Source organism: Neomonachus schauinslandi, chromosome 3 (assembly GCF_002201575.2).
Source record: "Neomonachus schauinslandi chromosome 3, ASM220157v2, whole genome shotgun sequence".
Taxonomy (NCBI): Eukaryota; Metazoa; Chordata; class Mammalia; order Carnivora; family Phocidae; genus Neomonachus; species Neomonachus schauinslandi.
The window spans coordinates 12,685,872-12,699,644 of record NC_058405.1 but is presented as its reverse complement, the minus strand read 5'-3'; the positions used below and the strand labels follow the sequence as shown (position 1 = coordinate 12,699,644).

At 49.7% G+C, this 13,773-nt stretch overlaps 1 protein-coding gene across 1 annotated transcript in view; it reads left to right on the top strand.

Moving 5' to 3' along the window:
• The window catches only part of FARP1 (FERM, ARH/RhoGEF and pleckstrin domain protein 1), a 263,709-nt gene that overhangs the window by 231,909 nt on the left and 18,027 nt on the right, over window positions 1–13,773 (top strand). The window contains exon 17 of the mRNA XM_021696032.2: window positions 11,266–11,347. Coding sequence (XP_021551707.1) covers window positions 11,266–11,347 — 82 coding nt within the window. The remainder of the gene's footprint in view (window positions 1–11,265; window positions 11,348–13,773) is intronic.

Below are 13,773 nucleotides of genomic sequence, written 5' to 3'. Positions count from 1 at the left end.
GGTTCCCGAGGTCCGGGGTTAGGGCAACAGAGAGCCAGCGGTTAGCCGTAGAGCTGGAGTTCCCGTGGAGTGAGATGAAATGTGGGATGGACGGCGCTTGCACGGGGCGGTTGGGGGGGATGCCCTTCGTGCCACCGAGCTGGTGGTACACTTGGAAAATGGTGAAGGCGGGAAACTGAGAAAAAGAAAAAGAAAAAAGAAAATCCGAAGTCGTCCAGTGCAGGATAGGACTAGAGGCGTTGAAACAGCAAATGTCTCTTTGCACATGAGCGACGGGGACCCTGCCTGTGTCATCACTCTGGGCTGCCCTGGCACGTCCCTGAATTAGCCTGCTTGAACCTCGGGCAGCGAGGGGCAGGTGAGGCGGACGAGGCGGGCGTGGGTGCCGCTTGGATTGCCTTCCATCTGGCCCCCCACCCCGATTCCCACCCTGAGCATCCGCAGCCGGCTGCGGTGGGTTAAGCAGAAACGGGGAGGCCCCTTTAAAGCTAAAATCGGACTTGAGCCGAACGCTGAGCGCCTCCAGATTGATTGAGAATGCAGCAGAGGGTGGGATGCAGTCCGCCTTTCCAGCTGCCTTTCCACCACCTTCCTCATTCCTGGAGGCTCTTCGATCTCCCATCATTGTTTCTCTGTATTGCCCCCACTGCTCTGTGAGGTCAGGGGGGCTTGATCCTCAACCCCTGGGAAGCGAGAACAGACTTCTTAGCTTTCGTAAGTGTCCCAGAAGGGGTGAGGTGGGTGATTGTGCCAGCCAGCCGGACGCCATGCTTTTGTCCCGAGGTGGAGAGCTGCCATGTTAAAGCCTGCTGCTTCCCCGGCCTGTGTGTGAATTTGGGACCGTGTTGGGAAATGCTAGAAAGGAGCCCAGAGGTTGGACAGCCTGTGTTCCTGAGCTCACCGCACACCTGAGTTCCCTATAAGCAGGCGTGCAGGGGACACCGTCCTTTACAGGCTCCTGGGGGCTCCCTGCCTTCCTCCACTCCTCAGAAAGGTAGCTCTCCCTGGAGCCAGAGAACTTTCTCCCAGTATCCTCTCCTCTGGTGGTGGATGCAGGTGTTCGAACCGGGCCTGAGCACACGCCACGTTCTGTCCATATGTGCACACATACACAACCCCTCCCATCTACCTCCTCTCCCCTGTGAGAGTCGGCCCCTCCACCCCTCATCCCTGCACCACTAAGAACAACTGGTCAGACCCTCAGCACTATACTGTTGAGAGGCTGCCAGGGGCTACTGGTCGCTGCCCACAGAAAGCGCAGGCTGGCTTTGGCCGTGCAATTTATAGGATGCCAAGCTTTGGTGTCCACCCCCCCCCGCCAGAGTAGACCTCTGTAGGCTGTGCCCCACATGGTCATAAGGAAAGGATCCAATTTCTAGATTGTTTCCCAACATCAAAATACTTGTAAAGGTTGACTGCAGATGAGCCTGTAATTATTTCATGGAATAATAATTACCATCCCACAAACTTTGTTCATGATGGCCTAATCCTTTCCAGACGTGGTCCCGTGTGGAGGTCTCTGTCTTACCATGGGACGTTTACTAGGGACAATGAAAACCATTTTTCTTCTTTTAGAGTAAAATTAGCTGCAGTGCCTTTTCTTGTGGAACATTCTCATGTGATGTATCCCTGTGCCTCGCGGGCTTTCAGTGCTCCCAGGGTTCCAGCAGGGATGAATCTGGTTGTGAGCACGAAGTCCGGGTTACAACCCTGTGTGTCAGGAATCTTGAGACAGGCTTTATTCCAGCAAAATCAGTTAGCTGCATGGATTTCCCTACCTGTGAAACAGCCCAGTTCAGAAGCCTGGATCCTCACCGTCCTCCATCTCCGAGTTTCCAGGACTGTTACTAGCCTTCTTATATCTGACCACTCTCCACCCGGCATCTCAGTTCCTTACGCATGTGCCTTGGCACACAGACAATCATTCCTGTGCCACGTAGTCTAGACTGGAACTCGGGAATGATGATGGCCTGGTCGAGTGAATGACTGCTTGCCTGTTTACTGCTTCACAGCTTGGTAAGGCTCATTTTTATTGTGGGGTTTTTTTTAAGATTTTATTTATTTGAGCGAGAGAGAGAGAGATGAGAGAATGAGTGGGAGGAGGGGCAGAGGGAGAAGCAGACTCCCTGCAGAGCCGGGAGCCTGATGTGGGACTCGATCCCAGGGCCCTGGGATCATGACCCAAGCCAAAGGCAGACGCTTAACTCTGAGCCACCCAGACACCCTTTATTGCGGTTTCAAATCCTTTTGTGCCTCCTCTTCCTCAAAGACTTGAAATGGTTTAAAATGGAAGACAATGTGGGAAAAGGATAAATTGTCCAATATGGCAGCTACTAGCCACTTATAGCATTCTAAATTTAAAATCTACATTAAATTAAAAATTCATTTTCTCAGTAACACTGGCCACATTTCAAGGGTTCATTAGCCACATGTGGCTACTGTATTGCATAGAAGATATAAAACACATTTTAGGGGCAGCTGGGTGGCTAGTTGGTTGAACATCCGACTCTTGGTTTTGGTTCAGGTAATGACCTCAGGATGGTGGGCCCCAGCCCCATGCTTAGCACAGTCTGCTTGAGAGATTCTGTCTCTCTCCCCCCCCATCCCTCCTCCTACTTGTGCTCTCTCTCTCAAGTAAAATCTTTAAAACATATTTTAGGGGTACCTGGGTGGCTCAGTTGGTTAAGCATCTTATTCTTGATTTTGGCTCAGGTCATGATCTCAGATTCATGGGCTCAAACCCCGTGTCGGGCTCCATGCTCAGCGTGGTCTGAGATTCTCTTCCTCTCTTCTGACCCTCCCGCTGCTCTCACACACGGACACATGCGCTCTCTCTCTAAATCTTTTTTAAAAAATTTCATCACACAAAAAGATCTGTTGGACAATATTGGGCTGAAAAATGAGTAAGAAATAAGTACTTGTTACTACAACAAACACAGGGTCTGGGACACAAGAATTGCTCAAAATACCTGCAAAATGAATGCATGAAAATGTCTTCATTTTGTCCAGGTAAGGATTGATCTTTCATAAAGCAGAGGGTGCCTGGCAAGTGAGGAAGGACAGTGCTTTTATAAACGCTTATTCACATGCAAAGTTCGTGGCATTACTGTTAATAATAAACTACCATTAATGAGCATGTACAAGTGCAAACTGATAAAAATTTAAATGACCACCCAGCTTTTCCCATTTGATCTTCGAAAAAACAGGCTGGCAAACTATGACCCATGGCCAGATCTGTTCTGCCACCTGTTCTTGTTAATAAAGTTTTATTGGAACACAGCTATGCCCATTCTTTTACCCATTGTCTATGGCCGCTTCTCCCAGTTAAATACTAGTGACACAGACTGGGCCACAAAGCGTAAGATATTTACTGTCTGGCCCTTTACCAAAAAATCGTGTCCTTGTTGAAAAACACCCAGGTGTAGGTGTTACTCCCATTGTATGATTGGGAAAATGAGGCGAGAGGTGAGAGCCCTCGCACACAGCCCGTAAGGGCCAGAGGCACAACGTGAACTTGGGTCTGATCCAACCCTCAGCCTGTGCCTTTGCAGCTGTGTTGTTGAAGCACAAGGCTTTACACCTGGAAAGGGGCTCGGAGTGCATCTGTCGTGGATTCCTCGTTCTTCGGACGGGAAAGGAGTGTGTGGTGTGCCCTGGGCCACACAGCAGGAACCCGGCAGAGCCCCATCCAGCACGTGTGTCCCCAACTCTTGCATCCTTTCTTCTGCTCCTGGCTTCGGGAGGTCAGCTCTGCTCCCTGAGAGGCCCTTCTGCTCTATACCCCTTTCCCCCTCGTGATGTGTGTCCTCTCAAAAGTGGCAGAAGGTATGTGGCATCTGGTCAACACTGGCCCCGTGGTGGCTTTGTCTGCAGAAGTATCACCTTTAGGTCTCGAATCTGTCTACCAAGATACTTGCTGATGGTGAAATGGTCACTGCAGGGGTGCCTGGGTGGCTCAGTCATTAAGCGTCTGCCTTCGGCTCAGGTCATGGTCCCAGGGTCCTGGGATCGAGCCCCGCATCGGGCTCCCCGCTCAGTGGGAAGCCTGCTTCTCCCTCTCCCGCTCCCCCTGCTTGTGTTCCATTTCTCGCTGTCTCTCTCTGTCAAATAAAAATTAAAAATAAATCTTTAAAAAAATAATGGCCACTATGGGGACGGTGATATCAGAGGTGACCCTGTAGAAGTTAGCCTTGCCACGTGTCCTCGGAGCCTCTCTGGCCGCTTCCAAGCCCTTACCCACCTTGTTTCAGCCGCACGATGGAAGAGGCAGGTTGGGATGAGGGGACTGAGCCTCAGTCTGCAGGACGAATAGCCTGGCCAGGTTGCAGAATTAATGCTGCCCTTGAACCCAGGCAGCGTGGCTTTCGAGTCCTGCCCTCCCCATCTTGCTTAACTGTCTCTTGACCTTCCCGTTTGACTTGCTGACATGGCCTTCTGCGCTCTCTCTCTGGAATTTCTCCAGGGCCTGAGATTCAAACCACACGTGTTGAATCTACGCCTCCACGCACTAACTTTTCTCAAAGCACGCGGCTGTTGGGCATTCTTCTCTTCAGCGGGTTTAAACTATTAACTACTGGCTTTCCTCTTTGGGTCTTAGGGGAGCTTTTGTATTTGCTTGCTCACTTTTTAACACGTATGTGATGTGCTAGGAACTTCTGAGGACCCATATTTTGTGTCTGTTTTCTTGGCTCCCCGTGGTGTCTGGGAATTCCTGAGCAGTGGTATTTTTTTTTGCCTTTGGCTGAATCAGGCACGAGGTGGGTGCACAGCTGTGGGACCCAAGAGCAGAGGGCATTGTCTGGTGGTAGCTGCTTGGCTCTGGCTTAGGTCAGTGGAGATGTTAAGACCATTACAGTCTGAGACAAGGCTTTTTCTGTGTTACTGTTAAGGGGCATTTTTATTTTATCCCTTTGATTAAAAAAAAATAGAGAAGCTGCTTGCTGATTTTGTTGGTGAGAGTTGAAGAAATGAGGCCCAGAGAGGGTGAGTTACTTGGCAGATGTCACATAGCTAGTTAAGGGCACAAGTGGTTTTTGAAACCAGCTGGTCGGACTGTCACTATGCCTTTAGCACCAAAAGCCCAAGGCCTAACATGTAGAGAAAAAGAACTCCAAAGAAGCAGGTTGACTGCTGTTCACTTGTAACATGAGAACAGCTTCTGGCCAAGGAAACCCCAGCCCTACCCGTGATCTGAAACAGCCACTGCCTGCTACCTGCTCAGGCCATTCCTGGCCACACGCATGCAGGCACACCCATGTGTGGATGGGGCAAGGATGTGACGCACCTTTTCCTTCCCAGTGACACACACATCTGGGGCTTTGGTGGCAGAGGCCATCTGACCCTAGAGCCTTGAGCTGTGTGCATGTGAATCCCTCTGTCAGCAGACTTGGCCAGGATCAGCTTTCGTGGATTCAACAAATATTTACTGCATCCCTACCATAGATCAGTCACTCTTCTCGGTGCTCAGTGAACAAAACGTGGCGCAATCCCCAGTCTTCATTCTGGTTTCATCCTTCGTTCTGCTCTGTGTTGAGGAGGCAGCCAGACCAGCAAGCAGCCTGATAAGATCTGAAAGGGGGAAAGGGGCATCTGGGGGGACCTGAAGAGCTCCTGCTCTGTTTTCTACTCAGGCCAAGCCACGAGATCAATAGGCAGCTGACCCTTTTCTCAGAACAGAAATCACTGTCCGTATTCTAGAGCTGTTAAATATCAGGATAGCTTTAAGACTGGCAATGTTTGTACAGTAAACATCTTGCATTTCTGCAACATCTTTCCAAACATTTTCCTTTAAATTGTCTCATTGGACCATCAAAACAATCCTGGTGGAATAGGCTTGTCTTCCCCTCCCTATGGAACACCAGGCTCTGCAGGTTGGTCGGGATAAAGCTAGGGAGGACCACACCCCACTTCTTGCTTTCTCTGGAGTCCATGATGGAAATATGCTGTGTCCGCATTGCTCAGTAACAGCCCCTAGCCACGTGTGGCAATGGAGCATTTAAAATAGGGCTAGTGTGGCTGATTCCATGGTAAGCAGAGGTAAGATTTAAACAGCTACGTGTGGATACCATCCTGGACAGCACAGTTGTTAGTTCTCGAGGCCTTAAAGGAGAAGGAGCTCAGGAGTAGATGATGGAAGAATGCCATCTTCTGTTCCCAACATGACTGAATGTCCCAGCACATTAGGTCCTTTGCATCCACTTTCCTGGAATTCAGAATCTCTGAGGTTAGCTGTCAAAAATCAAGACTCAGGGTGCTTCTCTGAGCCCTGCACTCCCCGCTTTGCCCACATTGGGCTACTTGTTGTGTGTAAGAGCTTTTATTCGAAGATTTTTCATTGGTTTAAAGAATAAGACGAGGCAAAAAAGGTTTTAAAAGCATTGCTCTCAAAGTAAACAGCAGTGAAACTCACTGGGGACAAGGCAATGTGGTCTACCTAGAAAACCGCTTGGAAGCATAAACAGTGGAAGAAAAATGAGAAAAATTAGTATAAACAATAGAAAAAAAGTTGTGTGTGGGGTTTACCGGTACACTGTGCGGGGGGATCGCTCGTACACTTACTTATATAAATTTTATTTAAAGTTTAAATTTTTACATTTGTTTCAAAGCCAAGAAAGACACGACAAGGACACTGTGATTTCATTATATTCTGTCCCAGCTGGCTTTCCACTGTCTACCTGGGGTTCCAGGGACAGTGGTGATTGTCTCCTTTTAGCACACGAGTAAAATGACACGTTCTCGGTCATATGTGGGAGCTAGTTTTCCTTGGATTATCTGCCTTGTTCCTGGCTATAGAGAGCAAGCTGCTTTCCTAGGAAAATGAAAACAATTTTTCCAATTAACCTGAACCGCAGATGGGTTTCTGCTGGAAGACACTTGAGAGAGCCCTCCCCAGGTCGCTGATGAGTCTAAGATGCTTTTTCTGTCCTCTTGCATTTTCATATGTGGCTCACTAACAGGACTGAACCCAGGGAACCACTTCAGGTCTCTTCTGGGTGCTGTCAAGCCTGCCTGTGAGTGGGGTTGTAACTTTTGCTCCTCTTGTTAAGTGGGACCTGGCGTTAAACCTCAAAAGGAAAGTCAGGGCTTTGAGTATCCCAGTATTAGAATTGATGGGCATGACACCTGCCAGAGCACAGGGTGTCTGCCTTCTGATGGCACTGGCCCAGAGGCTGGATCCCTTACCTGTAGCCACCAAAGGGAAACCCAAGGGCCCCAAGCCCAGTGAGGACACCTCTTGCACAAACTTCTTTCCCACAACTGGGGATGCGAATTCAAATTCAAATTCTTTGGATTTTCCTCTTCAGGGATCTCAAGGGATATTAAAATCCATCAAAGAATATTGAAATCTACATAGATTACATGTGGCTAATATATTTATAGATGTTATATGTATCATATATGTTATATATAACGAAGTATTAGATATAGAATGTAAATATAATCTATTACTCTGGCTAAATTGTTTAATTTTGAACCCAGCCACCCTCCCTCACCCACACATTAATGGAAGATGTATCTTTATTCATTTACTTATTTATATGCTATCCTTCTGCTTATATATAGATTGACAAATACATGTGATTACAGACTTTTTTCATTTTAAAATCATAGAACCCACAGGGACTAGTAAGAGCCAAGGATATGATGTTCAATTTGCAAATGTGGCCTAAAAATGGCTCACAAGGTTCAGTCCATCTCCCGGGGTGAGGGAGCGTCCAGACCCAGAGCCCGGTGGCGGGGCCACACTCCGGCTCTGAGCTGCGTGAGCTTTGTGCTTCAGTCTGAGATGATGCTTCATTTGTTGTGAGAAGGGGAGGGCTGGGTGCTTCATGAACACGCTTGGATTAATACTAGGCTACTTGAAAAGCCCAGTGGGGTCGGTCACTACCTGCATTTGTGGTTAAGAATCTCCTGTGACACTTGACCGAAGCCAGGCCTGATGTCCCGCTCCCCAGAAAACACTGCCAGTGGGGGACTGTATCACCGATGAGGTTGTGGATGTGCTGTACGTGGCTTTAGGGCTCTGCGTAGATTTTAGGTTGACCCTGGGATTGGGGGTGTGAAGCGGGGCCAGAGCGGTGTTTTCTCCCGTCGGCCTTGCCCACCTGCTCCTGCCGCCAGCGTTGTGTACTTCCTGGGGGCCAGAGTCAAAGGTGCGGGGGCTCCCTCTGCCCCTCATAGTCAGCCTCACTGTTGCCGTCCCCGCCCCGCCAGGGAACTGGTCCTTCTTTTCTTCCTCTTCTCGCTCTGCCTGCTGCCGAGTTAGTGACCCGCTCCCGCAGTGGTGAGTGAAGTGTTTACAGAGGGTCTGGAAGACTTGGAGAATTCATGGTGTGTGTGTGTGGGTGTGTGTTTACAGAGGGTCTGGAAGACTTGGAGAATTCATGGTGTGTGTGTGTGTGTGTGTGTATGTGTGTGTGTTTACAGAGGGTCTGGAAGACTTGGAGAATTCATGATGTGTGTGTGTGTGTATGTGTGTGTGTTTACAGAGGGTCTGGAAGACTTGGAGAATTCATGGTGTGTGTCTTTGTCTGTGTGTGTGGTCAGCCCTATGCTGAGCTAACATGTTGCTCCAGGGTGTATGTGAATCGTGGTGCACGGGGTGGTGCCCGGGTCAGAATTGAGCATCCTGGAGGCATCCGAGTACATGAATTTCCAAAGTGAAATTGTCAAAAGAATTTTCAGCTTTGTTGCGGCGCGGTAATTACGCAGACAACAAATACATGGCCCTGTCTTCTAAACAAGGCCCCTTTTCTTGTGAGGTTAACATCCGGAGGATGTTCTGGAAGAGTTATAATTACTTTTTTCATGTTCTTAATAATGACATGACCTTTTAGTTCTTCATGATAAAGCAGATGCTTTGAACTTGCAGATTGGGGTGCAGGAAGTAAAAACAGCCAGTGTTTCTATAGGCGGTGGCAGGAATTTGGGGTTCTGTCCTGTTCCCGTGGGCTGACCTCACATTCTGGAACCACCGTGGGGCTGGGACGGGCGACGTGCTGTAGAGGGGAGGGTATGGAGGGTGGGCAGGGCTGCGTGAATGGTTGCGTTGATTTCCTGGGCCCCAGCCTGCTTTCCCCACACCACCTAGAGCTGGCCCCATTTGAATTTATCCACATCACCGCCGCCTCCTCCCCCCGCCCCCTCAGAGAGGCACAGGGCAGTGATGAAAGGAACCTAGAGCTATTTCTAAAACAAAAGTAAAGATGCCAAAGACAGAGAAACAGGGCTGTGCTAGCAAGCCCATGCAGGAAAATGTCCCCTTGACTTTGGGGCTGTAACGTGAGTACATTTTCTTTTAAAACAGTTGGCAGAAGGAAGGAAGTGAAGTCAGTGATGTTTTACTTCCCCGTGGGGCTCTGCCCCTCCCCCACGGTCTGCTTTCCAGCACTTGATTTTCCCCTGGGCTAGGGTGGTATCTGTGAGGAGGAGGAAATTGCTTGTTATGAATATTAATGAAGCCACAGGACCCCCCCCCCCATTTCTCCCCTTGCCCACCTAATCCAGAGGACTCTTGCTAAAGTATCTAAATTATGTCCTTCGAACTAAGTAAAGACCTTCCTTAGCTGCACTGTCAAATGGCATGCCTATTTGAAAGTTTTGGGGTCACTTACATAAGTTACAAGTAATATCTGCATACCCACAAATCAGGTTTCAGTTATGTCTTGCCTCCTCTTATTAATGTGTGGCATTTAGTCAAAATCAGACATTGTGGCTCAGTAGCTGGGTCTTCCTTTTTGTTCAGGTGTTGGGGGGCAGTGGGGTAAGGGAAGGAGAGCTTTCCAGCTCCTACAAGGGCTTCATGTGATGGCGAAGGCACAGGGGGCAGGTGGTTCTAGAAAGGAGAAAGCCTCCATTTCAGGCCGGAGCTCCCTTCTGCTCCAAGTGTATGAGGAGAAGAGCAGCCAGTAAACTTGCAGCTAAAAGCGGGCACACGTTAGGATCAACAGAATGGCCAAATGACCAACTTCTCTAATAGAGACTGGATTAATAACCATTTGCTAAAAATCCAAAGATGCCTCAACCTTGCAGTTGATGGAGCAGAATATGAGGCAGTGATTAGCTGTGGACTGAGGACTGTCTCCAAAGCAGAGCCTGGGGCTGAGTCCGTTGCTTGAACATTCCCCAGGGACCATCCAGTGGGTGGGGATATGAGAGACCGACGAGGATACCTGAGTTCCTACCTTGGCGTTTGAGCATAGGGCAGAACGATTGTATCACCAAGGGGATTAATACAGGAAGAGGGCTGGGTTTGGGCAATAAGATAATTAACTCTGGAACCTTTTGAGCTTGAGATACTTGCAGGGTCGTTCATGCAGAACCCTCTGGACAGTATGAGAAAGACAGTCCCTGGGTCAGTAGCTATAAGCAACTTCTGGGTACAGATCGGCATCCTGAATCAAGGGGTTACACAGGAAGAAGTAGCAAGTGAAGAGAGAATAGAAGCACCCGTGTATTCCCGAAGAACACACACCTCTTAGGAGTGGCCTGAACAGGAGGAGGTAACAGTGAGGACTGACCTCAAGGGGAATCTGGGAGCCTGAAGGGAAGGGGCACCAGAAGCGTGGGGCACTCTCGCCCAGAGAGGTTACACAGGGCAGAGTGGTTTAGTAGTGATGAGGTTGATGGAATTCCTCCACCGAAGCACTTCAGGGTGTGGTGGAGAGAGAATCCCTATTTCATTGGAAGAGAAGTGAGTAGTAATTAAGGCAATGTGCCAACCACATCTGTTTTGGTAGCTAAGAGGAAGCGGAAGGATTGAGGAACCTGTGTTGGGGTGGAGGAGAGAGGAATGGGTTAAAGAAAGCATCCAGAAGCCGCTGATGACCCAGGCTGGGAGCGTAATGGATGCTCTCCCTCCCTTCATTCCAGAGAAGCTCTCACTACCCAGCGGGTCTGGGTGTTCTGTCTCCCCTGTGATGTCGTCTATACAGCATATGCTTAGTTAGAACCAGTGGAATGAATCAAGTCGTTCACTGTCTATTGCAGGAAGCCAGGGGCTGGGCGAGGAGCCAGCCCTTCTGTTTCTATCTGCCCTGACTTTCCCAGCAACCTTCACGTCTTCCTTTCCAATCCCCCGTTCTTTCTACCTCTCCCTTCTCTGGGTGTCACTGAATATTAGCACCAGAAGGAGAGGCAGAAATAACGGGGGATTGGAAAGGAAGACATGAAGGTTGCTGTTGAGTGCTCTGGGGCTGGGACCGTTTCTGGGAACGTTTCCACTGCTGATGTTTTCGTTCTCACCCCCTTTGCCTCTGTTCTCAGGGAAGGCCGCTCAAATGCCCACGTCAGAGGAGATTACCAAAGAATCGGAGATGTCCTGCTGAAGAACATTCAGGGCATGAAGGTGAGCTGCTTTGGGATTTGGGTGGAACACGTTCCCTAGGGACAATAATCTCGGGGCTGTCGGAGGCCTGGGCTGTAACCGCTGTCCATAGGCACCCAGGACCTGATAGGACGATCTGCGGAGGCTATTATTAATAGTTGCGTTTGGGGGGAGTTAAAAGTCAAATGCCTATTCTTAACTGTGTGGAGGAGTCCGTGCTCTGAACCTGACGTTATTCAAGGACCCGCTGTACGATCCTGCTAAGGGAGGGCTCTCGCCTGCACTTACTGCCTTCAAGGAGGCTTGGCCTCCACCGTGTCCTCCAGGGACGGCAGTTGGAGACCTGCCAGCCCATTCCCTGCCCCCTTGGGGACAGTCCCCAGAGTTGTCCTTTTTACTGCTCGCCCATGGAGAGCTGACATGTGTGGGCCTCCAGCCTCCTCTTTGTTCACCTCGCACCTGAGACCTCCTGGAACATACTTGGTTTGTGCTCATAGCTGTTCTCTCTCCTCAGTCTGGTGAGTTGGCATTTTTGTGTTGAGTCGGCTTCATCGGCTGCTGGCAGCATGAGTTGGTGTGTGGATGCCATGAGCATTTATAGCATGGAGCTCTGTGCAAGCAAAATAAAAATAGGTGGAGAGGCTCAGACAGCCACTGGTGGCCTTTTTTAGAATTTGTTTGGGTTGCTTTTTCTTGTAATGATTATAGTTGGTTTTAAAGAATTTTTATGAAGTATGAAGAGAGGGCAGCAGAAGGTTCTAGAGATGTAGAAGTCCAGATTAGCACTTTTGTCCAAAATGCTTAGAGTGACCTGCAGCTTGCAGTGTCCTTCCTGCCCCCCACCCCCAACACACAAACCCGTGTATTTACCTGCATTTGCAGGGACTCAGTGGGGGAGCTGACCCTCCACTCGTGACCATGACCGAGGCAATTAGGCCAGGGGCTGCAATCCCTGCCTGAAAGTCACATACCCAGATTGTGATCTCCGGTCCATGCTGTGACCTTCCCCCTAGAAACATCTGCCCAGGTGCACAAAGGCACTTCGAAATCACACAAATAAAAAAGATCCGCCTTTCATCCAGGCTGGGACCTCCATGCGAGCCATCTGTCTCCTCAAGTGCCCAACTCCTGCTTCCTCTCCTTCTTAAACTCCTACCACATTACTCCTTCTGGCTCTCAGTTTGCTGTCTGCTGGATGACTCGACCTGCTTCCCGGTGCCTCCCCTCCTCCCAGCGAGCCGAGCTCCCAGTCACCATTTATATTTCAGCCAGACCGCCTAGGCTCAAAGCCCTCCTGCATCTCTCTGATTGGGACAATACAGTCCAAACCCAAAACGTGACGAAGAAAGCCTTCATAGTCTAGCCTTGGATGATCTTTCCAGGCCCTTCCCGCTGTCCTTCACATTCCACTCTGCTCCAGTTGACCATGAACTCGCCTCTCCAGACTCTCAGGTTCTTGCAAGACTCCTGCCTCAGCTGGGTGCATGCATGGGTTCATTTGCTCTTTTTTGTTGTTTTTAAAAGTAACCTCTACTCCTAACATGGGGTTCCCAACTCACAACCCCGAGAAAGCAAGAGTTGCATGCTCTAGCAATGAGCCAGCCAGGTGCCCCTCATTTGCTCATTAATGCATGCAGGCAACAGGCATTTACTGAGCACCTATTGTGTGCCTCAGGCCCCGAGGATATAGGAACATGACAGATGTGCTCTCTTAAAATCAAATAAGGGACTGCACATGGATAACACTGCATAGAGCTGCACATGCGCACACGCATGCACAGGCACGCACAAGGGATGTGTAACTGGTAGAATCCAGACAAACTCCAGATTGGACCAGTGTCAATCTCTTGGTGTTGATGTTATGCTATAGTCACACAAGATGGTAACATTGGGGGAGGCTGGGTGAAGGACCTCCCTGTACATTTCTTTGCAAGTTCCTATGAATTTTTTTTTTTAAAGTAGTCAACAACCCCAGCAGGGGACACCATGTGTTAAGGGCTAAGATGTACAAATACAGCCTAAGTACAAGAAGACAGAGGAGTCCCTAACCGGTGGAGGCGGCTGGGTTTCGAGGGAGTTACTGAGGCCGGCAGGAGTCCAAACAGGGGAATGTCGTGTGCGGAGGCTCTGAGTGCGACAGCCTGGCACATTCAAGTTCAGGTTGGCCCTGGGATGAGTGGCAGGAAGCAATATAGGAGGGGTAAGGAGATTATATCCTAAGGGCCCTGTGTGCCCTGCCGAGGACCCTGGAGGTTGTCCCAAGATGGGGGGAGCTCTTGTCATGTTCCAACCAAGAGGCCACGAGCTGAGCTCCGTCACTGAATCATTCAGTGGCTTAGGTGTGGAGGGGTGAGGCGTGGAGGCCGAGGCCCCGATGGAGAACGGCCACTGTGGTGGGGGGTGCAAGGCCAGAACCAGGGCAGTGACCGTGCGGAGAAAGACAGGAA